Source organism: Postia placenta (assembly GCF_002117355.1).
Source record: "Postia placenta MAD-698-R-SB12 unplaced genomic scaffold POSPLAscaffold_12, whole genome shotgun sequence".
Classification (NCBI taxonomy): domain Eukaryota; kingdom Fungi; phylum Basidiomycota; class Agaricomycetes; order Polyporales; family Adustoporiaceae; genus Rhodonia; species Rhodonia placenta.
In genome coordinates this window covers 24,909-50,741 of record NW_020169843.1, presented here as the reverse complement: position 1 = coordinate 50,741, position 25,833 = coordinate 24,909, and the positions used below count along the sequence as shown (strand labels likewise).

Sequence of the window (25,833 nt, the reverse complement as noted above, 5' to 3'; positions counted from 1 at the left end):
TCTGTGAAGGGTTATAAAATATGAAGCCGCGGCAAAACGTCTGTACACACTCTTCTCGCCCAGTAGGATCGGGAACAAGTCCTTCGGGTAGAGTGTGGAGAGCAAATGGACCATAGCGTTGCCGGTGTGAGTTCTGTCCACAGAGCTGAGTTGCATGGCCTCAGAGAAGGAAACAGACATACCACACGGAACGAAGCTACCCTTGGCTTTCTCATCGTTGTTTTCGAAATGAGGACCCTGTTCGTAGGCAAGGACGAGAGTGAGCGTCTATTCGACCGACGGTCAACTTCTCTCAGGCAATCAGACTCAGAATTCCGATGACGCGACGACGTTCGAATTTGGCCGTTCCGAGGCGTTCAACATGACAACCCAAGCACCCCCATGGGGAAAACAGATAGAATTCACAAGGTATGGCACTGCCACTCAGACTTCGCGCTTCTGCATGATGACACATTGATACAATGGGATTGCTAGTAGATCGTGCGTGTAATGCAAGAGTGCCCGAGACTGTGCTATGAGGACTGCTATACATGCGGTAGAATGAGGAATGAGAGCGAACAACAGCAGTACATGACGAGGTCTTGATTCCGGACCGGACTCATGATAGGAATCCGCGGATGGCGCCGCCGACATTTTGCACATCAAGCCTGGCGTCGTATGCATGTTAGACGCGCGATCGATCTTCCTTGAACACGCGGAACAGGCACTCACAAGAATGTATCATGCCCCCAAACTCCACCCAACTCAAAGTAGCTTACCATCTGGTTTCCTGCCATCCTCAATGCGTCCGCAACTTCGCGCTGCTGCTCAACGGGGAACAGGATGTCGCTCTGCACGCCAAGGATAAGAGTGGGCGTGTTTGCCAGCGGCCGTAGGCCCTCCGCAAGCTCCGGCAAGTGTGCAGGTGGGTTCGGGGGAGGAGGATGTGATTTTGAGTGCGACAGCACCCAGTGGTAATGTGTGTGCGTGGGCGAGGTCGGATGAGCGGACATAGATGGCGGAAGCGGAGGCGGGGAACTACGGGGTGGTGGTGGGGTGAAGCGAAGCTCGGCAAGGGCAGAGCCGGTCAAGTCAAAGATATCCATGGCTTTGGATATGTAGATAAGCGAATTTGCGTCGTACTTCAAGCAGAACGATTCGCCCTGTCGATTCACAAGTCAAATGAAGCATCAGACTCGCCATGTCCATGCCGAATATGCAGGGAAACCACGCACCTGGTAATCGAGGTACGTTTCGATCAGAAAGTCGGGACACAGGGCAGGTGCGCGCGGCTTGTCTGCGATCTCCGGACTTTCTTCTGAATTTTCTGCGGCGGGTAGACGCCGTAATTTCCGCCCGAACCTCATGTCCCACTCCGGACCTGAGCGATATGTGATTGTTGCAATTTCTAACAGGAAACCTTAGCTTCGGACAGCAGCACGGTCTCTAAAGCCATACATACGTCGTGCCAGCTTCATGCCTGTGTGTGGTGGGAGGCCGTCGTAGTAGAACCCTTTGTTCCAATTGGGGTCTGCCATGAGAACTGAAAAGGGGAGTGAATACCGGCGTGAACACAATCACAAATAGCGTATTTACCACTCCGCTGAGCAAAGCGCATAGCAATAGCACTAGGGCTACTTCTTGCTGTCCCGCTGATGCTCACAACTTTGCCCACCCGCTCCGGATACAACCATCCTGCAGCTAGACTCTGCATCGCGCCCATTGATGACCCTACACTCGCATAGAGATTTTCGATTCCCAGATGATCGAGCAGGCAGAACTGAGCTTGGACCATGTCGAAAATGGAGATGACAGGGAAGTGGGTCGCATAGCGTTGTCCAGTACTGGGGTCTACCGATGATGGCCCTGTCGTGCCATAGCATCCACCGAGCACGTTGGTACAGATGATGAAGAACTGGTTGGTGTCCAGAGCTCGACCTGGGCCAATAAAGTTCTCCCACCAGCCCTCGGCGGGATTCAAGTCAGTAGATGCAGCGTGGGAGGAGGCGGACAAGCCAGTGTGAAGCAGGATCACGTTGTCCCTAGTTGGTGAAAGCGTGCCCCAAGTCTCGTAGGCAATGTTAATGGATGGAAGAGGAGAAGCGTAAGTAAGAGGCAGGGGACGTGGATGGTGGTACACATGATAGGATGCTGGGCTAGGTCTTGCGTACGCAGGCTCCGGTCCTGAGTGTGAGGACGACGTCGAAGATGACGACGAGATCGACGAGCGGAGGGAGGAGCGGAGGTGTAATTCTCGTGCCGCGTGCGCATCCACACAAGGGAAGTGTGGTCGGTCGCTTGCCTTGGAGCTCGATGCTCGAGAGCTTGGTGTCCGCCCAGGCCCAGAGAGGCTTTTGCGAATTACATCGCCAGATGGCTTGAAGCGGCGTACGCTCGCCCGTGCAGCTTGCATGTTAACGGACAGCTCAGGGTAGAGGTACAGAATGCGGTGAAATTTGTTTTCAGCCCGGTAAGCTGACCTGGAGTGTGCGGCCCTGCAACGATGAGGATGTGCAGGATATAATGTTCGCTGGAAAGAAGATACGCCCGGCGGCTGTCAAGCCTGTGGTCGAAGGTACCGAAAGAGAAGTCGAAGACATAATCGGCTGTATTTTATTCGAGTGCGTGAGCTCCGTGTTCCAAGGCGCGATGGCGTTCGGCGATGGCGACAGAATTGCACATTTCGTGCCGCCAGCCCTGGCACGTGACCGCTCGCTCCTCTGCCCCCTTCTCAGTGTCGCAAAAAAAGTAGCCATAACATTCCATTGTTACACATCAAGCAGAGTTGATGCGTCTGCACATGTTGGAAAGTAAGGGGCCCGTGGGTACTGGCGGTGTTTCTATCGTAGGATGCCCTCTGGGATCCGTCAGCTCGGCGGGTATTCCCAGCGTTATTTTTGATTGAATGCATGGAAGGCTGCGATTATCGCGGGAGTGTTCCCTGTTAAGTACATTCAGGCCAGTAGGAAATGACAGCGACGGCTATAGGCCTAGGGCGTCTCGACTCAGCGTCTGACCTGTAATCCTGACAATTTGGGCGACAAACACTGGATTCTCATACGACTTGCAAATTGAGGCACCCAAGTCAATCCGTATCTGCCTTCCAGATATCGGACACATGCGAGGGCTACATCAATTGATATAGCGATCATTAATGACCTGATGGCCCTATAGTCCAACGAGAGCAAGATTCATACTATAGCTGGGGGTAGTCTTGACTAATCCGACAGAGAGATTCAAGCTTAAGGAAGACCTTCAAGGTATGGCTTGGATAACCACTCGATAAGTAGGGAGTCAGCGGATATACGTTGTCTGAAATAACACCCCGACTTGGACCGTTCAGACCTCACCATCATAGTGCAAGCGAACCCAGTCAAAGACAAGATGAGTATATGGTACCGAGCATGAGACGCTGATACACATATATTCGAGATCTATCCTGGCAGGTCCAGGGAAGCCGGTACCCTGACAGCTGAAATTGAGGTGGAGAACTTTTTGAGTCAAACTCGGAAAGGAGTCCGTCCTGATCGAGGATGATCGCCAGATCACCGATCGTCAAGAGGTTAATACACGTGGCCACCACCACGTTCAGCGGAACCCCACACAGCTCTTGTCCCAAAGACTCAGTCGTAGTGTACGCCATAGAATTTACTCACATCTTGCTGTCATCCACGAAACTGCCCTCGCGGAAGACACACCCTGTGCTTTAATTACAAGTACTGACCTGCGAACAGCTGTTCAGCAGCAAATTTGGTCGCCTCCACTTACATTTGCGGAAGCATGGAACAGCCTAGCCGGAAACACAAGCGGTCGGAGTGTTTCGATCTGACAGTTCGGATCGTATAGTTCTGCAGAGCTGTCAAAGCGAAGATTAGGTTGGATATGTACGAGAGATACATTCATGAAGATGAAAGATGTGCATCATCCTCGCGCAATGCCTGCTACTTTACATTAGACTCGCACCTGGTCCGGCGCTCGAGCTACTGGATTTCGCGCCGTTTGCAGCGTGTCGATCGAGCCACAGACGGAAACCTGAATAACTTCTAGATTCTGCGATCTACGCAAAACCTCTAGAAGTAAGCACTGCGCCGGCACGGGGTGTCTAGATGCCTGCGCTCTACCGGGACCTCAGAAACACAGAAATGACACGCAGTGTGATGTTAACCGAGTCAGCGAGTCATACGCAGCTTAGAAGGTTCGTTTCAGAACGGTTGAACGCCTTGCATCACAGCTCGCACCATGGATGCAGAGGCACTCTCCTCAGCAGGCGCATATACCAGGCTAGGGGCTAAGTAACGTTCACAGCTTACGCTGTAGAATGTCTGCAGAGTCGACGATCACGGTGATGAGCTCAGGGGAGCTGCCGGAACCGAACTCACCGTTCAAGAAGGACGAGGAGAACATTCCATGGCGCGGCGTAGTACAACCATACCTCTATAAACCGGCAGTACAGCGGTCACTCTTCTGTATTGAAAGCCACGAGGTCCGTCCTGAGCGTGCATGTGCATGCAGCACTCGCCGTACCTGTCACGCACGTTAAGGAAGAAGGCAGAGTCGTGCAACGGATGCATTTCGCAAAAGAAGAAGAGCCTTGAAGCATGTGGCCGCGGAGTGCCGTCTAGAAGCACATGATGCCCCTTATTGAGTGAATGATAAGTTTTCCGAAGCAGCGGGGCTCAATAGTGCAGAAATCTACATAGATTGACATGGTGTAGAAACTAGTTGTGTCATGTAAAGAGAGCAGGAGTTAAGGATAGTACTAGTACTTGAGTAGACGGGCGGCTAATGAATATTTTTCTCACGGGTAATAACTTGATTGAGGTCTCTGAGCTGTGTCTGCGGAGCAATCTCTTTCCGACCAATTCATAGACTCCCTCCAGCTGTACTCGCCATTGCACCGCATTCAAAACCATTCTCTACATTGATTCTTATCACCTGCCTCGATAGTTATCTTTCATTTAATGCTACAGATCGACATCAGTGATCTCAATAATGCCTGCGGACCAGGTAGACATACATTCCAGTGAGTCGTCCCCGGAACCCTCCACGCCTTCCACCTCGCTGCTCGATTCCCGCTCGCACATTGTTCGCGCATCTGCACGGAACGCAAAGCACGAGCGAGCAGAGGGAAGTTTAGGTTTGATTGACGCTGCCCGTGTGAGGTTGTCCAAAGATGTAAGTGGTTCAGCACGCTGCACGCCGGACTCTCATAACCAACCCAGGATATGCCGAACACGTGTTGCTCCTGCATCTTCACTTAACTCGTACCAGTTTCGCGCTTTCATCTGCTCCACGAGCAAGTTGCAACGCGTCCATTCCATCTCGTCCGAACAGGTCAGCCTTGACGTTCCGAACAACGCTGCCTTCTTTGACAAACGCGCTCATACGGGGCTGTTCTGTGTACAGACGGAAGAGGCCGAGGACCAGAGATTCGTTTACCCAGAGTATGCCAATTGCCCTCATCCACACCCTGTCGACTTGGATATAGAACCAATGGAGCTGGGAACAGAGGAGAGACATGGAAGAGGACTGGGGACGAGGGTATGTCATGTGTTGAACATCGTCTACCTAGACTGACCGGGATACCCGCGTCTTTCTCGCGCGCGTCTGCCCCTTTGGTAACGTATCCTTTGTCAGATTGCAAAGTTTCTAACCCGGTCGCGCTCACGCTCGCGTTCCAAGAAAAGACGGTCCCGCTCTCTTGACGCTGCTGCAAGCCACGACCCCATGCCTTTGAGCGGGGCTTCTGTTACCATACACGCACGCCACTCTAGTCTGGAGCCGGATAGAGACCTTGCGTCGACCTCAAATTCGCGCCCAGCGACGCGATCCCCATCGCGTCCATTGTCCACCGCTACACCTGCGAACGGCACCATGAAGCCCTTACCCAAGAAGCCGCACATGCCTTTTTCCTCGAACCCGTCGCATAATGTTCATCCCGTCGATATCCGCACTGAAGTTGTAATATACGAACAAGAAGCACCGAGCCCCCCTCGCAAGACGAGGAGGATGAACCTCTTTGGTTTGTCAATTCCTACTCCTCGTAGGAGCTCTGCCGAAGCGCTCAAGTCCAAGTCTCGGCCTACCACTCCTGCGCCGCTGCCTAACGGTAAGGCTGAGCGAGGTCCATGGCCAGGGAGATTCCGCTCCAATTCTGGATCGACTTCGCATAATACGCACGACGACGCAAAGCCTTTCGTTAAAGGGGACATTCTATGGGACAACAGCAGAACTGCTGGGCCGAACGTTTTGACATCACAGCAACGTCATGCTCCCTTCCACGTTTGGAACGGACCTCCCCTACCGCGTGGAGAATACGCGAAGATGGGGGCGGACGTTGACGTCGATGCGAGTGCATCAGACGGGAGGTGTTCGCCTTTGTGTGGCTTGGGCTCTAGCAATGTGGCCGGCACGGCTACCGCGAAGGGTAAAGAGAGGGAAAGGGCTAGGGGAGCCAGGGACCGGCCAAATGAGAAGGTTGGAGAGCTGGGAGTGCGATCGGGAAAGGTGGATGAGAAGGAGAAAGACAGGGAGCGAATCACTCACCCACGACGTGTCGGTTCGCCTGCGCCCAAAGAGTCTGGACGCGAAACCAGACAGGCTTTGGGTGCTGCCCAGATGGAACGAGTGGCTAGTGGGGGTGGCAACGGTCGACAATGTCGAAGCAGGGACGGTCCACCGAGCGCAAAGCTCGGTATAGGTACGTCCGCAACCAGGCCGAAACAGAACAAGCATGGTAGCTTCGACTTCGAGCGCCCAGTGTCGGCAGGGGTTGCAGGCCAAACAACCTTCATCGTTCCCAGACTCACGGCCCAGACGTCGATAGGTGCGCCGTCAGCATTGCACAGAAGTGCGAGTGCAAGAGGTGTACAGCGCGCGCAAAGGGAGGCTACTGGAGCGCCAGAAGCTAAAACTCCTAAACCCTCGCCAACGCCAGACTCGGGACATCGCAGAGGCCAGGCAAAGCCGGTGCTGGATGTTAACACTCAGGGTCTCTTCCTCACAAGGCGTATGACCGGGAGCTCCGCAGCTTCGTCTCCTCATCCGCGTCTGCGAGGACCGAATTCCAGGGCACACAATGGCTCAGAGGCGGAACCCGGATCGCCGATATCGTCGACACACTCCGCCAATTCATCTGCCCCTAATTCTAGCTGGGGAAAAAGTGCGGGAAAGCGTGTTGGGCGTGCGACGCATCCATCGTTCAAGTTCGAACCTGCCGTACCGCCCATTCCTGGCTCCCCTGCAAGCGACGAACGCAAGAAGTCTGTAGCCGGGTCGAATTCCAATACCCCGACTCCAAGTTCGCCGTTGACGAAGCCAAGGCAAGTGCGGGGAGAAACGAAGGGGCGATCACTCGACTTGGGCCTGGGGCTGTCATGGGCGCCGTCGAAAGTAAGGGAAGAGGCGATGTTACGCACCATCCCCGTTACGAGCGCAAGCGCAGACGCGGCCTTGAGGGCTCGCTCAAGATGGAGGGGGCCTACTCCAGACGAAGAAGGGCGGTTGGGCGTTGCGTCGGATGTCGCCGAGGCTTTCAGAGAAGTGCTAGGTGATGCGGCGTACGCAACGTTCAAAACATGTGGGTTCCCCCGTTCTATGCACACAACGTTATGATTAATTAGTTTTCCCAGATGTCCATCGTTTCGATGCTCATGCTATTCCGCTGGACGGTCCTTTCGGGCTCATTCATCATGTACAGCGTCTGCTTGACAGCGCTCCTGGTACGGACCGGCGTCGGAAGCAAGCGCTGCTAGACAGGTTTGTCCGAGTCGTGCAGGAAAGTCGATAACCTGCATCCGTTGTATTCCCCAGTCACCACGCTCCTTCCACCCTCTGTGGTCACCCTTCCGGCGCCACACCTATCCATGCAATCGTTGCATGCGTTACGCTCACTGATGCTCGATCCGACTTACATGATCTTCCATGATATGATATGATTTATCCTGCTTCAATTCATTGCTGTACCTCTTAGATTGCATAATTCTCTTTTGTTCTTTGGAATACCGTATCATCTACCTCAGCACTCATGGAAACCACACATCACTTACGATCACTCACTACCTACGGCTACTGTATGATGTCATTAATTGATCACTTGGACGGTCATTGTAACAGATCTCGCGAAATGAGTCCATCTATATTACAACCGAAGGTATACATCCCTACACTGATGGAAATCACACACAGCGAATGCAACATGATGTTATGGTCCAAGGCTTCAGCTCATGTGGCGGGCCGCAATGCCCTTAGCCGCGCTGCCAGCGTATCATCTTCCTCCCGTATAGTCTCTTTCTCTTTGATACCAGTAGCAGGCGCGAGGTCCTTGGAAGCAAGATCTTGCTGCAGCTCGATGTTTGCTTCCTCGGCGGTCTGCTTCATGAGCGCTTCTACTTCATCTTGTGGCATAGAAACGGCAGTAGTGTTTGACATCGTCTCTTCCATGTAGGACGTCTGAACATCGAGATCGGAGAACTGCGACTCGAACTTGTCCATGACCACCGAAATCTAGGCAGGTCAACTGTAAGCAATGAACTCAGATGGCGAACTAAATCCGTACGTACGCGCTCAAGATTCATGCTTTCCATGGCTTTATCCATACCTTTGACAACGGATGTCATGTTGCCAGTGACTTGCCGCATGGTAACAGCAGTCTCGACTCGGCTCGCGACCGCGTCAACTCGACTGGACAACCTGAGCAGGTTCAACGACTCGTTCTTCTTACGGATCGCATTGGCAGCGTATATCCGTGCGCCATCATTGTTACCTTGCTGGAGCGCCTGTCGCCTCCGGTGTCAGAGTGAGTCGGTAGCACCAGGCATGGCATACCTTCTTCAATCGAGCCTTCTCGACATTCTCATCCTTCTGCGCCTTCTTGGCTTGTCGGCTCAGGGTCTTCGCGGTGAACTATGGATCATCAGACATGACTTGAGTGAGACGTCGGACAAATACTTACTTTGAGCTGAAAGAGAGTTTCTAGGCACGGTAAGGACGGGTAGAGAAGCTGTTTGTCGATCCGTACATACTCTCAAGGTTGCTCATGGTGATCTCGCTTCGTATATCCTAGCAGAGCCAACATAAGACCCTGTGAAGGCTCGCTGGATGGAAAGCGTACGTTTAGTGTTCCTCAGGGTTACAAGGCCGTAAGAGAGTAGACTGATCGAGGTGTTCAAGAAGCGTAAGTAATCGACCAGTACAGCCGCGGCGCGGTAGGGCGCGGTGGAGCGGTACACGTGATCATGCGACGCGTCGTGGCATTTTAATTAGCGCCCATAATGTGCACAGGTCGATCATCCAGCGCTGGCAGCCGCATACCTACCCTGAACGTCGGACGAAGTCTCGAGGCTACAGTAAATGCGGGGGTAGCTGCTCCTCCAGGCTGAATTTTGAGGGGATTTCAACTCGCAGATTCGCTCGCACAGTCTTCGTTAACAATGACATTACTTCATACTCTCAGGTAAGCACGAAGGGAAGGCATCGTTTGGTCGTAAGTTCCTGAAATTAGTGCTAGCTACGCAGGAGCGGCCGCAGCTTTCCTGTTCGTTACACTCTCACTAGGTAAGTGCGTCCATGGCCGCTCTTGTCTATCTGATGTACCGACTCAAACGCAGCCAGTGGCCTTCTGTGGCTCTCTGAACTGATCGAGGAACATTCACGCATGGCGAAGGTGGTCGGAAAGAGAAGCATATACGTGTGTTTCTCAGGTTTCCACGTTTAAGAGGCAATCATTGAACATCTTGTAGGCCGTTATTATCCTCCATGTCCTGTTGTATCTTTCCGACTCGTTGCCCCTCAAGCACATCGTCTTTTCCATATTCTGCCACATTGTCTACCTTCAAAACTTTACATCAGGCTGGCCGTTCATATCACTGACATCGATCAGCTTCATTGCATCGTGTATTCTCGTCATCGCGGACCACTTCATGTGGTTCTTCTACTTCGCGCGGCTCACCCAGGATGCAAGACACAGAACTCATCGCCCCTACGGCGCCCCAGCTAACTCTCCTAGGATACCAGGCTTTGCAGATATTGCAACCTTCTTCGGCTTGTGTGTGTGGCTTGCTCCTCTGTTTCTGTTCCTGAGCCTCAGCGCAAATGACAACGCTTTGCCGACGAATACCGGTGGGCATTCGGCGTTCTGTACCGTGTCGTACATGACCACTAACATGGCTTCTAGGACAAAGTCTCCCCTCGTCTCCCACTTCTCCTGTAAAACCCATCATGACCCGACCCCGCGCGTCGCTCTTCAAATCTCTCTATGATACCCTGCCACGGGTCCGTCCGCGTACTCGCCGACGTGACGCTTCCGAAGGTATCATCGCACCGCGTTCTCCCAACCTGAGGCCCGCTGCAACGGTTTCTCCCTTGCAAACACCAACCCGCCTTGAGCGTGTCCCCTCCATGAACAATTTGCCTCCACCTCTATCACCTCGAAGAGTATCAAGCGATAGCTATGCCGTGCCTGGATCGGCGATCCTAGAGGTGGATGCAGCGGACAATTCGTCGGATAGACTCGCGCCATTCAGAGTGGGTACACCTCCAAGGCGATCATCAGCAGTGGGGCCCCCGTCAAGACGCTCATCTATTGAAGGAGGACTGGAGATGAGGAGGTCGGCTAGTGCATACGCTCGTAGTAGCGGTTCTTCGTAGGACATGATGTGTTGGACCTCCATGAATGATGGCTGTGCACAATACTCGGTGTCGTAATTTATTTTCCGGACTTCATGTATGAATAATCGGACTCGGATGGATCATACAACCACAATGTGCGGCCCAAACCTGAGATTATGAAGAGCTGTGGCCAGTGCGGTTTACATCATATGGGCGCCTACTATGCGGGTACGCATTCGGTCCTCAGCCACATCCTGCTGCTTTCAACTCTCATTGCTTCGGCTATCGTCTATCGTCGCTGTTTTTCGCCTCCTATGCTAGCTACCGCTCTGGGCACATTGCAGTCGTACCCTGTGTTCTCTTAACTTCAGACTTAGCGAGGCAGGCTTAGCGAAACCTACCGGGTGCACACTTGCACACACCTCGTCTAGTCTATTCGGATACGCCTATCCTGTCAAGCCATGCATCTTTACCTGACCGAGAGTCCTCGGACTCTGTACTTAGTGACCACTAAACAAGAGGAACGGAACGGACGGCCACGACGAGCTCTTGTATTCCGCGCATCGGATGGCACGTCGTCCGAAACTGAGTCTCAGGCCGTCGTTCAGTTTTTGTCCAAGGATGATATTGACTTGACGCTTGCCGTCAAGCTTACGGCAAAGAATATCAAAGGCTGTCTTGGGCTGATCAATATATCTAATGGTATGTCAATCGCTCCGCCCTGCTTCGTCCAGAGCTGAACAATCTGATCATTTATGTGTTCGGTGCTCAGAAATATTCGTTGTGTTGGTTTCTTCCTCCGTTGAGGTTGGAAACACACGCCCCTCGTCAGTCACCCCGGAAAGTGTTGCCCAGATACATGAAGCTGGCTTCTATAGCCTAACATCGTCAACATGGGACGACCTTGCAACGGACAATGCGCCCAGCCCTGGCTACTCAGATGGACCTGATAGCATAATGCGAGACTCGTACTCGCAGAGCGGAAACACCGTCTCTGTATTCGAGCATCCCTGCGCGCCGCTGATCAAACTCATCTCGGCCGGAACCTTCTACTACGCTGTTGAACCTCGGTGGGATATATCCTCACGGCTGTCTCTTCGGATTGGGCGCAAGACAGGTGGGGGATCGCCCCTCGATATGGGTGTATTCGATGAACGGTTCGTCTGGAATGAGTATATTGTGAGAAGCCTGCTCGACTTCAGGGAGCGACTCGACATCCCGGAGCGTGAGGAATTGGACCGATCCCATTTTATAGTAAGTGACATATATGTGTGCATTCGTGCATGACACCAACTTGTCTACCATGAGTAGGTGCTTGCGACTCAAGGATATGTGGGTGTGTTCACAATGCCGCTACCTGCACCACCCACCAATGGTGGACCGACCGTCGCCACTGTATCATTGATCTCCCGCTTGGGGTGGAAGCGCTCTGGCACACGCTTCAACACCCGTGGGGTGGACGACGACGGCAATTGCGCGAATTTCGTAGAGGTGTGTCCGAGGCCTTGAAGTCAGAAAGCCCATTGCTGAGCATTACTTCTAGACGGAGACAATCTTCAGTACAGACCAGCATTGCTTTAGCTACGTACAAGTGAGAGGCAGCGTACCATGTATGTCTATTATTTTAAATATACCCTGTGTCCGTAATATCCACTTGTGGCCCGTCCGATCTCATGCCACGTCATGCAGTATTCTGGGAGCAGCAGGGGCTGCAAACATTCGGACAACGAATTCAGATAACACGCCCCCAAGCGTCGCAGCCGGCTTTCGATCGCCACTTGATGCAACTCATAGAGGAGTATGGATCCATGCATGCTATCAACCTGCTCGGAAGCAAAGAAAACGAAGCGATACTCACTACAGCATACGGGCGACATCTCAGGGCTGCCCAGGGTGTTTTGGGTGACACTATTGGAATAACAAACTTCGACTTTCATTACGCCGTGAAAATGGGAGGACACGAAAGCGTCATTAAAGATATTCGGTGAGTGTCCTGGACAAATGGCTACCATTGAGCTTATCGGCAATATTGTCTACTAGGCGCCTTCCTACCGTCTCTGATAACGTGGATAAATTTGGTTTCACGTTGGTCGACTCGTCTTCAGATGAACTTGTCTGGGATCAAAAGGGTGTCTTCAGAACGAACTGTCTTGACTGGTATCATATCTCTCATTGGTTATGCTATATACAAACTGATTTCCCCGTAGCCTGGACCGCACAAACTTTGTCCAAGACATCCTATCCCGCACGGTGCTTGAAAGCTATCTCATGCACACCAGACGGGAGTGGTCCACATCCCCTAGCCTCTGGGGCCGCCATCGCGAATTATGGGCAGAAAACGGCGATGCGTTGTCACGCATCTATGCAGGAACAGGGGCTTTAAACACTAGTTTCACTCGCAGCGGGAAACGGACATTAGCTGGTGAGTTGGCGGCGTGGCATCTCAATCTGCCACATCTTCACCGTAATCGTTTCAGGCGTCTTGTCTGATGCAACCAAAAGCGTATCAAGAGCCTACATCAACAATTTCCAGGACAAGGGCAAGCAGGTTGCGATTGATATGTTTGTGGTAAATATTCATCAACGTTTGAGAGTACGAGGAACTATAGCTAGTCGACATAGGGCAACTTTAGTAGTCAAAAAACAGTCACCATCTACGATCCTATACACGATTCCGTTCGTCGAGCTCTAGAAGCTAGGTGATTGTTTCTCTCAAATGCAAAGAGCATGACGCCTTAGTATGATTTTGTAGGGTGTTTGAATATTCAACAACGAAGAGGTGTAGCCTGTTCATAGGCACATGGAACCTCAATGGCAAGGTGAGGGAGCTTGATCTCTGAGCAATGACGTTACTTGGTCTGATGGACTCCAGCCTCCAACTTCAGAGTCATTGTTGCCTTGGCTATACCCTCGGTCCGGTAAGTCGCATGCTCTTATAACCATCGTCGGTTTTTCTGAATGAAATTCATGTAGATGCAGCGGAGTAAGGATTCGCATCTGCACTATAACGTTATACTGATTGCCTTTAGCTACGACATGTTTGTCTTGGGCTTCCAGGAGATTGTGCCCCTCACTGCTCAACAAATTGTGCAAGCCGATCCCGAGAGACGGTAAGTAAATTATTGTGCTGTGTGAGGTGACACCTGCGTGACGGCGAGTCAGACGAGCTTGGGAAACCAAGATACTTCACGCATTGAACCAGCGGCCGGACAAGAAGTGCGAATATATTCTACTGCGCAGCGAACAGGTAAGCACTCCAGTAGATACTTTTTACGCCTAACCTGTATCTATATTCGTGTGTAGCTGGTTGGAACGGCTCTCCTAGTACTCGTAAAGTCGGATCTGACTTCTGTCATCCGACAAGTGGAGGCCGCAACGCAAAAGGTACGTCCACTTTACCTAGATTCTTACGTATACTTGATCATCGATGTAGACTGGGCTTCGAGGAATGTCCGGGAACAAAGGCGCGGTAGGTATACGTCTCGACTATCATGACACCAGCTTCTGCTTCATCACCGCACATCTTGCGGCGGGACATTCCAACGTCGAGGAACGCAATGCCGATTATCGTACAATTGCGCATGGCTTGCGGTTCCAGAAAGGCAAGATGATTGATAGCCATGAGTAAGTGTTTTGCCTAGCAAGTTTGAATTCGACGAGCTGATCATTGGAACAAGGAATGTCATATGGCTAGCTGATACTAACTATCGCATCGATCTGGAAAACGAGCGCGCTAGATACTTGGCCACCTCCGACGACTACGATGCCTTACTTGCTGCTGACCAGGTCAGTCAATCACACAAGGTTGGCCGCGTTCAACCTAACTATTTCAAACAGCTCAGACAGTCGATAGACGAAGGGCTAGCATTCTCGGGATATCAGGAAGGTCCCATCTTATTCCGTCCAACATACAAGTATGACTTGGGTACCGATACTTACGATACGGGGGAGAAGATGCGGATTCCTGCGTGGACAGGTACGTTCAATATGCAAAACTTCTACAGTAGTGACCCATTGTGCTATGCATTACAGATCGGGTTCTGTTCAGAGGACCTCAGCTCGACCTCGCTGCATACTCACGGGCGGAGCTCCGTAGTTCAGACCATCGCCCAGGTATGTGGTCATCGGCGTCCCGCCCAACCGCTTCTTACTGATGAATTTGCATAGTCTTCGCTTTATTCCACGCCGAAGTAAAGATTATTGACCAAGTCAAACGTACTGCGCTGGCTCGTTATTTGACTGACAATGTCACCGCTACTGCGCCTGGAGAACCGTTAGATGAGAAACTCGCCAGGCTAACTTTCTCTGATGACGCCCGAGATCGTGAGTCTGTCTACTTTCAGAAGCCACTTGGTGCCTGAACGTCGCCGCTGCTCTATCTAGTTCCTGCTCCTAGTTCCGACGACGCAGTATGGTGGGAGTGTCCAGGTAAAAGCCTCGCGTCTTAATGCCAATTCACGTGAGCTAATAGGCTATGTCCAGAGTATCCTGAATGTGTTTTCGTGTCAGGCGACCCGCCACGAAGTTCCAAGTCGAACCCATTCGACTCGCCTACGGAATCCCCTCTGTCGTCTTCCCCTTCATCTTCTGAAGAACAATTGTATCAGGCATCGACGCAGCAAAATCCCACAGCGTCTATGCAGGGTCGACGACCACCGCCACCGCCTCCGGCGCGGGGAAACAGAGCAAGCGGAAAGGAAGCGTCCTAATGCAGTGAGCGAGACTATGAACAGAAGTTGAATCGGTGTATTGTAATGTACTACTTCACATGTAGAACACGCAGTGGAAGACCAAAATACAGCAGACGCGTGGAATATGCCGCAGAATGCCGTTACCTCGGACGACGGATGTGATCCAGTCGACGGCCCGCCAGGGATGTTAAGAGGAGTATGGCGAGCGGGCGAGCGGAGCCAAAGAGACGACTATATAAGACCTTGCTTCTTGAGATCCTCATACGTTTTGCGATTGTAGACGTTGCCTTCTTCATCTTCTAGCTCTTCCATCGTTTCCTGCTCGAAGATCTCGTGTCGGCCCTCACGCTTGAGCTTCTCCGCCACTGAGAGATTGTCATCAGAATTACTCGAGGAATACACCGGCGGATCACATACAAGCTAGTGCATCCTCGATTCGGGTGATCTCGTGGAAGTGTTTGGTGTTCGGCAATCCGAGAGCACGCATCCCGAAGGCGTGTCTCGATTCCTACGGATCACGTTAGCCCTTTCTACCGCCACGGGAGTGACGATATGACGTACCTGGAAATGTCTGTCGAAGTTTTTTCTGACGGAGACTGCTCAGTACGTAAAATAAAAGACTGGAATTAATACAACTTACCGGCCCATGTAAACATGATCCGAACAGATCTCACAGCGATACTCGACCCCGAGCCCGTGTAGCTTATACAACCAATATGGGATGGGTTTGCCGTCCCAGCCCAGGGGCAATTTCAGCGGATTGTATATCCGCTCCTCCTCTTCCTCCTCTTCCGCATTCGCATCTCCGTTCGCAGGAGCAGCGGCCGCCGGAGGTGGTTTCGACTGCTCTAGAAGCTCTTGTTCTCGTTCTCGTGCGGTCAACGAAAACCGACGCTCGACGTTCGACTTGGTCTCGTTCAGAACCAACGCCAATGAGGCAAGCAATTGAGTGGTCAGGTGTGTGAGCAGTGCAGCAGTACGATGTTTGTCCTTCGCGATTGCCTGCCCATTGGCATACCCGTTAGTTGATGGCTGAGGCGTACCATTAGGATTTGGAGGCGGCTGCTCAGGTGAGCTGGCCTGTTTCTGAGTGGCCTTGATGTGCTTCTTCGACGTCAAGTGAGCATCATAGACGGTCTGCTTAGAGTAGAGTTTTTGGCCTTGAAGCGTGAAGTAGTTAGGTGACGATATTACGAGTATAATCATAGAACTCACATGCCGCGCACCAGATCCCCTCACCATTGCCTTCACTATTTGCCGCTGACTTAGTTTGGCGTGCCTCTTCCCAACCCTCGATCTCTCCTGCATCCCACTTTTTGTTGAACTCAGCTTCGGCTTCACGTTGCTGGAACTCAGAGTCAACCAAGGGCAGAGCGCGCTTCTTGAATGACGCAAGGTAGGTGTGCAAAGCTTTGATATATCTGATACACTGCCCATAAGCCAGAATGTTCAGAACGTGGCAGGACATACAGCTCATAATCCCTCGACAACCGACACTCTTTAGGCAGTTCCTGATGTACGGGTTCGGACTGAGCGGCAAGGAGGACGTCAAGATACTGAAGATAGCCTAGACGCTTGCCAATGTTCTTGAGGTTGTTGTATGTAGTGTGGTTGGCGTACAGATCAAGATACTTCCCATAAGCCTCTTCTCCAGAGAAGAGTAGTGCGACAGCTGCAAGAAGTGGGAGGTGAAGAGGATAGCAGACGAGTGCAGAATATAACATACGGTCATCTTCCTCGTATTCCTCATCACCACCTCCCGCCTCCTCCTCTTCCAAGAATGCCGCTAGCTCAGGATCGAGGCCGGAAACGATAGCATCCGGGTACTTCGCGTAATGTTCCTGGATTTTGCCCACGCGAGAGTAGAATGTCGACAGGTCGTTTTGGTGGGGGTGGGCAGACAGGGAGTCAACTTCTGCCTTCCTGGTGTCTTGGTCCTCGTACAGGTTCTTTAGAGAGACGAGGCGAGACGAGAGACGGTCCAGGAGCTGCGACGTCTTGTGCTCTACTTGCAGGCGAGACTCGTGCGTCGGCTGTGGTTTAGAGAGGATGGTGTAGAGTGCTCTCTCAAATTGTTCAATCTCCTCGTGCGTGTGCCGCTGAACCTCAATGATAGAATCCATAGCAGTGAGCGACGGGCCGGCAGGAGGGGACGCAGAGGGGCAGTCTCAGAAAGACACTGGGACGAGCGAAGGCCTGGAAATGGAAAGGCAAGCGCGCAAATTCAAAGTCCGATCTGCTGTCCTTGCCTCTCTCTTCCCAACTACTCTTAAAATCGGTCAACATGGCTGGCATCAACGCTGGCGACGAGGTACCTTTTTTCATACCTTTTCTGTCTGCTACTATGCTGAATCGCGCGGAAATGTGTTCAGAAACTCATTTTCGAGTCCTCCGAGGCGGTGTCTGTGGTCTCGACCTTTGATGACCTCGGGCTGAAGGAGGATCTTCTGCGCGGCATCTACGCTTACAGTACGTACCATTTCGTGTCTTTGGTTTGCACTCAGTGCTCATTAGATATTTCCAGACTTCGAGAAGCCTTCCGCCATCCAACAACGCGCTATCCTTCCTATTATTCAAGGGAGGGACGTCATTGCACAGGCGCAATCCGGGACAGGAAAGACAGCCACTTTCTCCATTTCCATCCTCCAGTCCATCGATGTCACTGTCCGTGAAACGCAGGCACTGGTCCTCAGTCCCACTCGTGAATTGGCGACGCAAATCCAGTCCGTCGTCCTTGCCCTTGGGGACTACATGAATGTGCAGTGCCACGCCTGCATTGGCGGTACGTCCATTGGCGAGGACATCCGCAAGCTCGAATACGGGCAACATGTTGTGTCTGGCACCCCCGGTCGTGTCTTCGATATGATCCGGCGCCGGAGTTTGCGAACACGGAATATCAAGATGCTCGTACTAGACGAGGCCGACGAACTCCTGAATAAGGGATTCAAGGACCAGATCTACGACGTCTACCGATACCTTCCCCCAGCGACGCAAGTCGTACTGCTCAGTGCTACTTTGCCGTACGATGTGTTGGAGATGACGACAAAGTTCATGACGGATCCCATCCGCATCCTCGTCAAGCGTGATGAGTTGACGCTGGAGGGTATTAAGCAGTTCTTCGTCGCGGTGGAGAAAGAGGACTGGAAGTTCGACACACTCTGTGATCTATATGACACTTTGACCATCACCCAGGCCGTCATTTTCTGCAACACAAGGCGAAAGGTCTGTTCATTTACAATTATGTAAGGTCTGCTGAAGGTGACTTATTCTGCATGCAGGTCGACTGGTTGACGGAGAAAATGCGCGCGGCCAATTTCACGGTGTCGTCGATGCACGGAGAGATGGTACAGAAGGAGCGGGATGCTATTATGGCTGAATTCCGAAGCGGCACATCGTCAGTCGTTCTTACCATAAGCCCCGCGACTTCGGCTGATCTTTCCGTAGACGTGTCCTAATCACAACAGATGTGTGGGCCCGTGGAATTGATGTGCAACAAGTGTCACTCGTGATCAACTACGACCTCCCTGCGTAGGTTCTATTTTATGTGGCCGTCTCCGTACAACACGCTCACATGTCGTAGAAATCGTGAAAACTACATCCACCGTATTGGTCGGTCAGGTCGCTTTGGCCGGAAGGGTGTTGCCATCAACGTAAGTTTGGTGTCGCTATTATTGCGTGGCGCTTTGACCAAGCTTTACTGCACCAGTTTGTGACCGTGGACGATGTTCGTATCCTCCGTGACATTGGTATGTCTGAGATCGATCTCCCTGACCACAAAACCTCACTCATGTTTTCCCGTCTCAGAACAATTCTACAGCACCCAGATTGTAAGCACCCTCACTTTGGATATCGTAGCGTCGTGCTGATAAGGAATTCGCCGCCCAGGATGAAATGCCCGTAAACGCCGCGGAACTTATTTAGCCTGTGGGAGTCGGTGTGTTCCGTATACGCTGTTTATGTATTTTCTCGTACGCTTGCCTCGACTCTGATGCTTGATGACTCTTTTGTAGTGTACGCTGTACGTTGAATGCCAATGCTATTGATGGCTGCAAGTTGCGTTGACCCGCGCACTTTCGAATCGTCGATCGACGTTCAACCGGAAGTGCGGGGTTGATGCACGTGCTGTAATTCTGATCGGGTTCTGCTTCTAACGGTAAGTCACGCGTCACGCCGGGCCACGGTGCGTGTATGTCGCGTGGTCCCTGCTTCTCTCTTTTATTCCTCTCCACCACCTCGACAATCGCGACACCTTTCCGCCAACACAGTGCTTCATCCCATTCTACCTCCAGTGCAGGCAACACTCATCTCATGATGCGATCCTCACGTCCTCCCCTTCGTGAACTCCCCCTTGAGCATTTCCTGCCGCCCGACCTCAATGTCCCTCCCAATAACGGCAGAGCCCTCAAGCGGCCACATTCTCCAGGAGGAGCGTCGCTATACAGTCCTGCTAAGCGACGTATGCTCGATGTCACTGGGTCCTCTGCCAATGGCACGCTCTCAGGAATAAGTGCAAAGGTGGCGCTTCCTGGAAGGAGGCTCGACTTCTCTCCAGCGGGGTGCGCACAATCATCCTCCATCGGTGTACACCGCCGTGGCTCCACCCCTCTACGCAAGCGCATATCTCCTTTGCCCGCGTGCCAATTAGCCCCCTCACCTGAGCTGCCCTCACGATTCGTGCAAGACCCGCATTTGCATAATAGCGCATCCCACGACATTGATATCGAAATGCCCGATTGCACCAGCCTGCCACCTATCACTCTCGAACCCCCTCCCAATGTCCAGTCCCTCATGACCCCGCAGGCGATCGTCTCCGTCAGCCGTCAGTCCGTTCATTACCCGGGCTTCGACGTCTACCAAGATCCATTCGATGTGGGTTCGATTGGCAGGTCTTCAGCTTACGAGTCCGCGAACGAGGACAATGACTGCGACTCCGACTGCTCAGACGCCACCGCCTCAAAACAGGAGAAGGAGTGCAACAAAGAGAATGTCGTGCCGAAGCGGCGGGGTCGCAAGATGGCCCCTGTGCCTCTTGCTTTAGGCGCCGCAGCATGGGCCAAAGCGGGCTTGCTTTCTCCGGAAGTCAGATGCGGAGATGCCGGTACAAGGGTGAAGCCTATTCCGTCATCGCATCTGGAGGAGGCTTTCGGCGGTTTTTCAATGGGTGATGACTCTCGCACGGTCACCAGATGCGGTCTAGGCGTTCTCGACAACAACGGGAGGTCCAGCCCCGAACGAACACCAGTGCGCAGAGAGGCAGCGGGCGAGGAGAACACTGGAAGATGAACCCAACGGCAAGGCTAAGAACACTCGAGATTATTTCGTGCCCCCACGCCATTCCCTTTTTTCTCATTTGTGGCTTCGCAGTCACACCTTTCGCCTTCGACTTCGTTCCATTCGACATTGTACAACGTGTATCCATTCCTTGCATAGATTACCATCTACACGCCATGTCCTACGACTGGGAGTCCCGGGATCTAATACGTTGCTCTGTATATATGTACCCGCTTGCATATTGCATGACTGTACTTCATACTCTCATTTTTATATCATCGGACAGCTGGTGCTTGTGAACATAAGAATTTGATGACATTCGCCGTTGCCTGACGCGGTTGTAGGGCGTGCCTTGTTGACGTGTCTCGATCACGCGTCCGGCACCGATTTGGCAAGTCTGCAATTAAGCACCTCCAACTGCATTCCACGCTTCAAGCAGCCATTCACCACTCTATCATGACGAATTTGTTGAGTCTGCTCTTCTGGTCGACTGTGTTGTCGGTCCTCTCGAGCGTAGCGGCTCAATTCAACTTCTTTGAGCAAATGTTCGGCCATCCACAGGCTGGCCATCAGCAGCAGAGACCTGCATCGGGCGCGAATGCAGGACAATGGATGGCGCACGCCGACAGTGGTATGTCCCAAGTCGCTTCGTGGTCTAGCCACATACCGACCGTTTCATGATGCCGGCGTTGTTAGTGTCATGCTCGCAATATCTCTGCCCTGATACACTCGTTTGCGTGTCAAACCCCTCCGACTGCCCATGTCCTGACGTGCAAGACGTCAAGTGCCTCATTCCGGATTCTGATGACACGGGCGGCGCGACGGTCGTATGCGCACGAGGCACGCTCGACTGCGCGACTGTCGAGCAGTTGTCTAGAAAGCTTTCGTGAAGCTTGTGAAGGCGTCTGCATCTGGTGAGCACAGTTGTTAGATCTGCGAGAATTCCATGCACCATCCTCAGTCTCTCATTCATGGATTTGCTTTCGGACATCGGCGCAGTGGGTTCGGCCGCCATCCACAAAAGACGGCTCGGACGGCACGGTGGTGCTGACAGTCCTGTATAACTGGGTAGTCGCAAGTTTATCTGAAGCCATGGCAATCACCGTCTACAGATTACCATAAGTTGTAATCCCCCATTTTTACACCGATATTTATCAGCCCCACGAGAATACATTGATAGGCATGTTGCTACTCGTCATTTCCAACGAATGTTGTTATGACTGTCCCTAGATTTCTTAAACTGCGGCGAGTGGATTTTGCAACGATAGAATAGTGCTGCTAAGATCCGAGATCCTCGTCCCGATCGTCGCCAATAAAGAGGTCTAGAATCTATCAGGAATGTTATGTGGTAACGTGGAGAGACGCGGTAACGAAGGTTTGCAATTTCCTGGCGTTTATCGTACAAGGTACGTAATGAGATCACTAGCTGAGAGATCTCCAGAGCAAGAAGCTTCCCGCGCTTATGACAACTCCTCCTTACTAATTTCCATGTCTGTATTATCAGCTCGAATAGCGAGTAAGACTGTCTCGGGTGGCGCTGCGAGGATGGGAAGATACCTCTTCAAGCGTCTTGAAGCCATCTCATCTTCGCAGATCTCAACGTATCCCAGACGCGAACTTCGCCGATTGGACAAGCGTTGACCGGTTGTTGGTGCCGCTGTCACGCCATCTTAACCTCACCGCGGAGACAGCCACGCTAGTCCCGGAGTTAATGGTAAGTCAGACGGTGCACCCCGAGGGAACGCCCTACCATCGCCGTTTCGGTCTGTTAAGACTCGTAATCTGATAGACTGGCAGATTGACCCTGCACATTGACCAAAAGTACAAATGTTCAGCTGTTCGATCTGTCAGAGATCGCTCGGGTTCTCATGAATGTCTAGGGACCCTCGGCGACAAGGCATCTCCTTCTGTGAGTAATGAAAAGTTTCTATTTCCCATCTATCCAGGCCTCATGATCTACTCTTTTTAGAGAATGGTTGTCCCACGGGTATACACTATTGCATAGACCTCATTATGCAATAGCCCTGAAACGATACCTCCTGTCATCCACTCAATTACATCTACATAATGCACAGTGCTTCACAATATAAAGCGGATGTGGGAACCGACCCTTCGCATCATGAGCTCTGATAATGCTTGTCAAATTCGCACCTCAAAACGAGCGTGTATGATGATGGCCCTTGTACCTTTCTGATACTCCCGCGCTACCTACGGCTATGATCTCGCTCACAGTGCGGTATTTTCTCTAAGCTGAATTTGTAGACGCCACAACAGGACTCAGCATGTTTCTACGGGAAGCTTCCAGGTCGTTCGGCATGCGGCCACCACGACGTCTATCATTTGATAGACAATGGACCCACAGAGGGACCCTTAACGCGGCGGTAGGAAGGCCGTAGAGAGCTTACGTCCCTTCGCGGACGTTCGGCCTCATCAAGCCGCGGGAGCCGGTTTTCACGAGTGAGTTTCCGTGCATAATCATAGTCATCAACTCGGCAGCGAACTGATTGTCAGCAATTGAACACTCAGCTAGGCTACATAATGAGCGTCTGCTCAAAATACTAGAATTCTGGTCGCTGCTTGATGATCAGCCATTTTTACATCTTGTTCCCAAGGGACTCATGCTCCCTACTACATCTGCTCCCCCTTCTCTGTTGCGTGGTTGCAAGTGTATTCATATTTACTGCGGTCGAGTGGGGAGCCTGAGGGCTAAGGTGTTCCGTCGGTGACTTTCGGATCCTACACTCACACGGTGCGCAATGATCATCTCGAAGCTAATCTATATGTTCCTATATTGTCTGTCGGATATTTTGATTAAAAATGGGGTCGAGGACTCCCTTAAAATTGTGGGAGGTTGTTTGACAGCCAGTCATTGCAGCTGGCATTACTGTAAAATGGGTCAAAGCTATTAAATTTACAGCGGCCGATACTGTCCGTGAGTGTCTGAGAGTTGTCCGCGGTGGATGACGCCAACATCGCGTCGTTTATATTACTCATGTTCTCTTTCCCTGCAGTGGTGGCGCGCATCGCTCTCCTGAAGTGTTTTACATATATGTTTTTAATGACCAATGACGAAATTCACCCACACGCTGCTGTGAATAGATATTACCCCACTTGTCAAGTACATCTCCGAGTCGCCCCGCGCTTCCCGTCTTACCCTACAAATTCTGTGTGCAGCTGATGAGCGTGAGCGCTGCTAAGTTCCGCCGTCGTTAAAGCGAAATGAACACATTGGCATACTATACTACTTACGTCCAAGTCGCTTCTAGCACCGCGGACCTAATACTCGCTGACGGCGCTTCGCTGAATATAGCGCCCGGCTCAGTAGAGTTGGTGATCATAACGGCGCCCAAGAAACGGGGAACTTTCTGCAGGCAAGTCGTCATGTAAGGTGGTTCTCCAGGCACCCGTTTACGGAAGGGGCCTTAATGTTCCTCATCAAGTTTAAGAGATATGCCAATCGCCGGCAAGAACTCCGAGGCAAGGGAAGACAGGTCTTTTTGCCGGTGGGAAAACGACTTGAGAGCCTATCTCCCCCTTGAATGCTCTGAGAACTCTGATAGTATGTACCAGCCTAGCCCAATCGTGATACACGATTGTGTCATAGCAAGGTTGGGGGCGGGCCAGCCTACAATGAGAAGACTTGTGTAGCGCCCTACATACAACTGATTGAAAAAGACTCATCGATCCTGTATCAACAGTCATGAGGGGTAATCCTACCGCAAATCCAGCCTGCAAGGAGTCGACGGTGAACCATAGACAGTAGTCTCTGCAGGCGTAGTACCAATCTGCAGGACCTGCCTAATTGGGGTTTCGAACTCCGCACATCGTGGAACCCTGTTGGTCCGCTCCGCTCCACGCCACCCACTCCCCCGCCCAGCTCTGTAATCATGGCTCTCGCTCGGCCTGCCGTACGTTCCTCGACCATTTCTTTTATCGATAGTCGTCTTACTTACTCTCACAGACAAAACTACCGCCCGGTGCAAACCGTATTCTCTTCGTGAAAAATCTGAACTACCAGATTACGGGAGAGGACTTGTACGACCTGTTCGGACGCTATGGCAGTATCCGTCAGATTCGGATAGGCAACGAGCAGAAGACTAGGGGTACTGCTTTTGTTGTCTTTGACGATGTGATGGACGTGAGTTGCAGCGTCTACCTCAGAGGATTCTCGTCTGACTCTCGTTTATAAGGCTAAGAACGCGTTGGACCACCTGAACGGCTTCCATCTACAAGAGCGTTATATCGTCGTGCTCTACCATATGCCTGCCAAACAAGACGCTGCTGCAGCTAAGGCAGACCTGGCCCGTCGGGAAGAAGAACTCTCGCAATTGAAGAAAAGGCACGATATCAACGACGATGAATGAGAGAGTACGGCTTACTGTTCACTGTCCCGTTAGGGTTTCTGGTCTGATGCTTGTAGTAGGTAGGACGAGTTGTTATGATAGCCATATCAGCGCTGCTATGCGATCAAGGAATATTCCTCGCTTCCTCCAGTAATCTATAAGGCATGTGAAGGCTTTATTCGATCCTGGGAGTCTGACATGTTGTCCATTGAATTGCGCTTACTGATGGTGTATGCCAGACTTGTCCTGTGACCAATACGAGGACTCTGCACTATTTCTTCTATCAATGTGTACGAATCAAGACACTCAGCTTTGACCCATTTAAGCTGTCGATTTCCCTTAGGAAGAGCAGACGGCTGCGTTTAGCACTCCTCGTGCTCTCACAGGTGGCGCCACGCGGGATTTCGTCTATTCACCAAGAAATTGTATGTCATTCAGTCAACTGAAGATCGCGCAGGCAACTCGTGTATGTCCTGTCTCCATTGCCTATCTATTCCCTTCTCCCTCACTGCCTGGCGGTGCATTCCGGGCAAAAGCCGTTAATGTGCGGCGCTAGGAATGCACGTCAGTAAGTCGATGGCGACTGAGGAGTGCTGCCTTACAGTATTGCTGTGGGAACTGGCGGCTGATCGGAGGGAGTGAATACCAATGCGATAGGGGGAGCTCTGACACTCACAATTGCCAGCACCTCGTCTTGCAATCATGAGGGTCGCGGAGATGGTAGGGACTGAACTTGCAATCAGTTTTGTCGCATTTGATCTGTCTCTACGGTGAGCGGGTTATGGGAACTCATGGGTGGTCAAAGTGCTGACCTCTTCGTCCGGCTGTAGACAGGTTGCGGTTGTATTAAGGATAAAATGTGCCCGGTGCAGAAGTCTCGCACTTACAAGAGTTATTCCATGGCCGCAGCTGTGAAGCTGAGTTGAGCTTGGACCCATTTC

The 25,833-nt window shown here is 52.0% G+C and overlaps 11 protein-coding genes across 11 annotated transcripts; 7 read left to right on the top strand and 4 right to left on the bottom strand.

Moving 5' to 3' along the window:
- Positions 1-440: 440 nt before the first annotated feature.
- On the bottom strand, positions 441-2,616 carry POSPLADRAFT_1172393 (hypothetical protein). Its single transcript, XM_024488179.1, has 5 exons — positions 1,576-2,616; positions 1,442-1,522; positions 1,215-1,387; positions 712-1,142; positions 441-647 (listed from the first exon to the last, which is right to left on the bottom strand). Exons 1-5 carry the CDS (start codon positions 2,390-2,392, stop codon positions 599-601), a joined length of 1,551 nt encoding a protein of 516 aa, XP_024335964.1. The 5' UTR covers positions 2,393-2,616; the 3' UTR covers positions 441-598.
- A 2,327-nt stretch (positions 2,617-4,943) lies between these two features.
- Positions 4,944-5,882, bottom strand: POSPLADRAFT_1048523 (hypothetical protein; the record flags this gene model as incomplete). Its single annotated transcript, XM_024479539.1, has 4 exons — positions 4,944-5,171; positions 5,248-5,478; positions 5,558-5,592; positions 5,648-5,882. 4 exons carry the CDS (start codon positions 5,880-5,882, stop codon positions 4,944-4,946), a joined length of 729 nt encoding a protein of 242 aa, XP_024335963.1.
- A 1,377-nt stretch (positions 5,883-7,259) lies between these two features.
- Positions 7,260-8,084, top strand: POSPLADRAFT_1040905 (hypothetical protein). The gene is made up of 2 exons (XM_024477822.1): positions 7,260-7,558; positions 7,611-8,084. Exons 1-2 carry the CDS (start codon positions 7,387-7,389, stop codon positions 7,766-7,768), a joined length of 330 nt encoding a protein of 109 aa, XP_024335962.1. The 5' UTR covers positions 7,260-7,386; the 3' UTR covers positions 7,769-8,084.
- A 35-nt stretch (positions 8,085-8,119) lies between these two features.
- Positions 8,120-9,128, bottom strand: POSPLADRAFT_1040904 (hypothetical protein). Its single transcript, XM_024477821.1, has 6 exons — positions 9,092-9,128; positions 9,003-9,039; positions 8,933-8,952; positions 8,806-8,883; positions 8,541-8,756; positions 8,120-8,484 (listed from the first exon to the last, which is right to left on the bottom strand). The coding sequence occupies exons 2-6, from the start codon at positions 9,016-9,018 to the stop codon at positions 8,203-8,205; spliced, it is 612 nt and encodes a 203-aa protein (XP_024335961.1). The 5' UTR covers positions 9,019-9,039; positions 9,092-9,128; the 3' UTR covers positions 8,120-8,202.
- A 282-nt stretch (positions 9,129-9,410) lies between these two features.
- POSPLADRAFT_1048521 (hypothetical protein) lies at positions 9,411-15,296 on the top strand (the record flags this gene model as incomplete). The annotated part of the gene is made up of 26 exons (XM_024479538.1): positions 9,411-9,433; positions 9,488-9,534; positions 9,588-9,667; positions 9,720-10,102; positions 10,161-10,366; positions 11,047-11,289; positions 11,360-11,841; positions 11,899-12,078; positions 12,131-12,197; positions 12,277-12,571; positions 12,628-12,744; positions 12,795-13,009; positions 13,065-13,156; positions 13,210-13,286; positions 13,340-13,406; positions 13,460-13,505; positions 13,567-13,570; positions 13,617-13,697; positions 13,750-13,834; positions 13,891-13,971; positions 14,021-14,211; positions 14,265-14,373; positions 14,425-14,563; positions 14,620-14,700; positions 14,755-14,910; positions 15,097-15,296. The coding sequence occupies 26 exons, from the start codon at positions 9,411-9,413 to the stop codon at positions 15,294-15,296; spliced, it is 3,747 nt and encodes a 1,248-aa protein (XP_024335960.1).
- Positions 15,297-15,509: 213 nt separating this feature from the next.
- POSPLADRAFT_1183832 (hypothetical protein) lies at positions 15,510-17,401 on the bottom strand (the record flags this gene model as incomplete). Its single annotated transcript, XM_024489032.1, has 7 exons — positions 15,510-15,643; positions 15,696-15,786; positions 15,840-15,864; positions 15,919-16,438; positions 16,494-16,699; positions 16,749-16,950; positions 17,005-17,401. The coding sequence occupies 7 exons, from the start codon at positions 17,399-17,401 to the stop codon at positions 15,510-15,512; spliced, it is 1,575 nt and encodes a 524-aa protein (XP_024335959.1).
- On the top strand, positions 17,386-19,404 carry POSPLADRAFT_1172383 (hypothetical protein). The gene is made up of 9 exons (XM_024488178.1): positions 17,386-17,589; positions 17,651-17,747; positions 17,803-18,500; positions 18,557-18,672; positions 18,723-18,806; positions 18,859-18,928; positions 18,985-19,024; positions 19,083-19,105; positions 19,164-19,404. The coding sequence occupies exons 1-9, from the start codon at positions 17,563-17,565 to the stop codon at positions 19,197-19,199; spliced, it is 1,191 nt and encodes a 396-aa protein (XP_024335958.1). The 5' UTR covers positions 17,386-17,562; the 3' UTR covers positions 19,200-19,404.
- A 148-nt stretch (positions 19,405-19,552) lies between these two features.
- POSPLADRAFT_1040902 (hypothetical protein) lies at positions 19,553-20,852 on the top strand. The gene has a single exon (XM_024477820.1). It carries the CDS (start codon positions 19,587-19,589, stop codon positions 20,559-20,561), a length of 975 nt encoding a protein of 324 aa, XP_024335957.1. The 5' UTR covers positions 19,553-19,586; the 3' UTR covers positions 20,562-20,852.
- Positions 20,853-21,092: 240 nt separating this feature from the next.
- On the top strand, positions 21,093-21,439 carry POSPLADRAFT_1048517 (hypothetical protein; the record flags this gene model as incomplete). The annotated part of the gene is made up of 2 exons (XM_024479537.1): positions 21,093-21,180; positions 21,246-21,439. 2 exons carry the CDS (start codon positions 21,093-21,095, stop codon positions 21,437-21,439), a joined length of 282 nt encoding a protein of 93 aa, XP_024335956.1.
- A 448-nt stretch (positions 21,440-21,887) lies between these two features.
- POSPLADRAFT_1035538 (hypothetical protein) lies at positions 21,888-22,554 on the top strand (the record flags this gene model as incomplete). The annotated part of the gene is made up of 4 exons (XM_024477090.1): positions 21,888-21,955; positions 22,143-22,263; positions 22,339-22,458; positions 22,519-22,554. The coding sequence occupies 4 exons, from the start codon at positions 21,888-21,890 to the stop codon at positions 22,552-22,554; spliced, it is 345 nt and encodes a 114-aa protein (XP_024335955.1).
- Positions 22,555-24,436: 1,882 nt separating this feature from the next.
- POSPLADRAFT_1150491 (hypothetical protein) lies at positions 24,437-24,913 on the top strand (the record flags this gene model as incomplete). Its single annotated transcript, XM_024486421.1, has 3 exons — positions 24,437-24,457; positions 24,511-24,687; positions 24,740-24,913. 3 exons carry the CDS (start codon positions 24,437-24,439, stop codon positions 24,911-24,913), a joined length of 372 nt encoding a protein of 123 aa, XP_024335954.1.
- Positions 24,914-25,833: the final 920 nt, after the last annotated feature.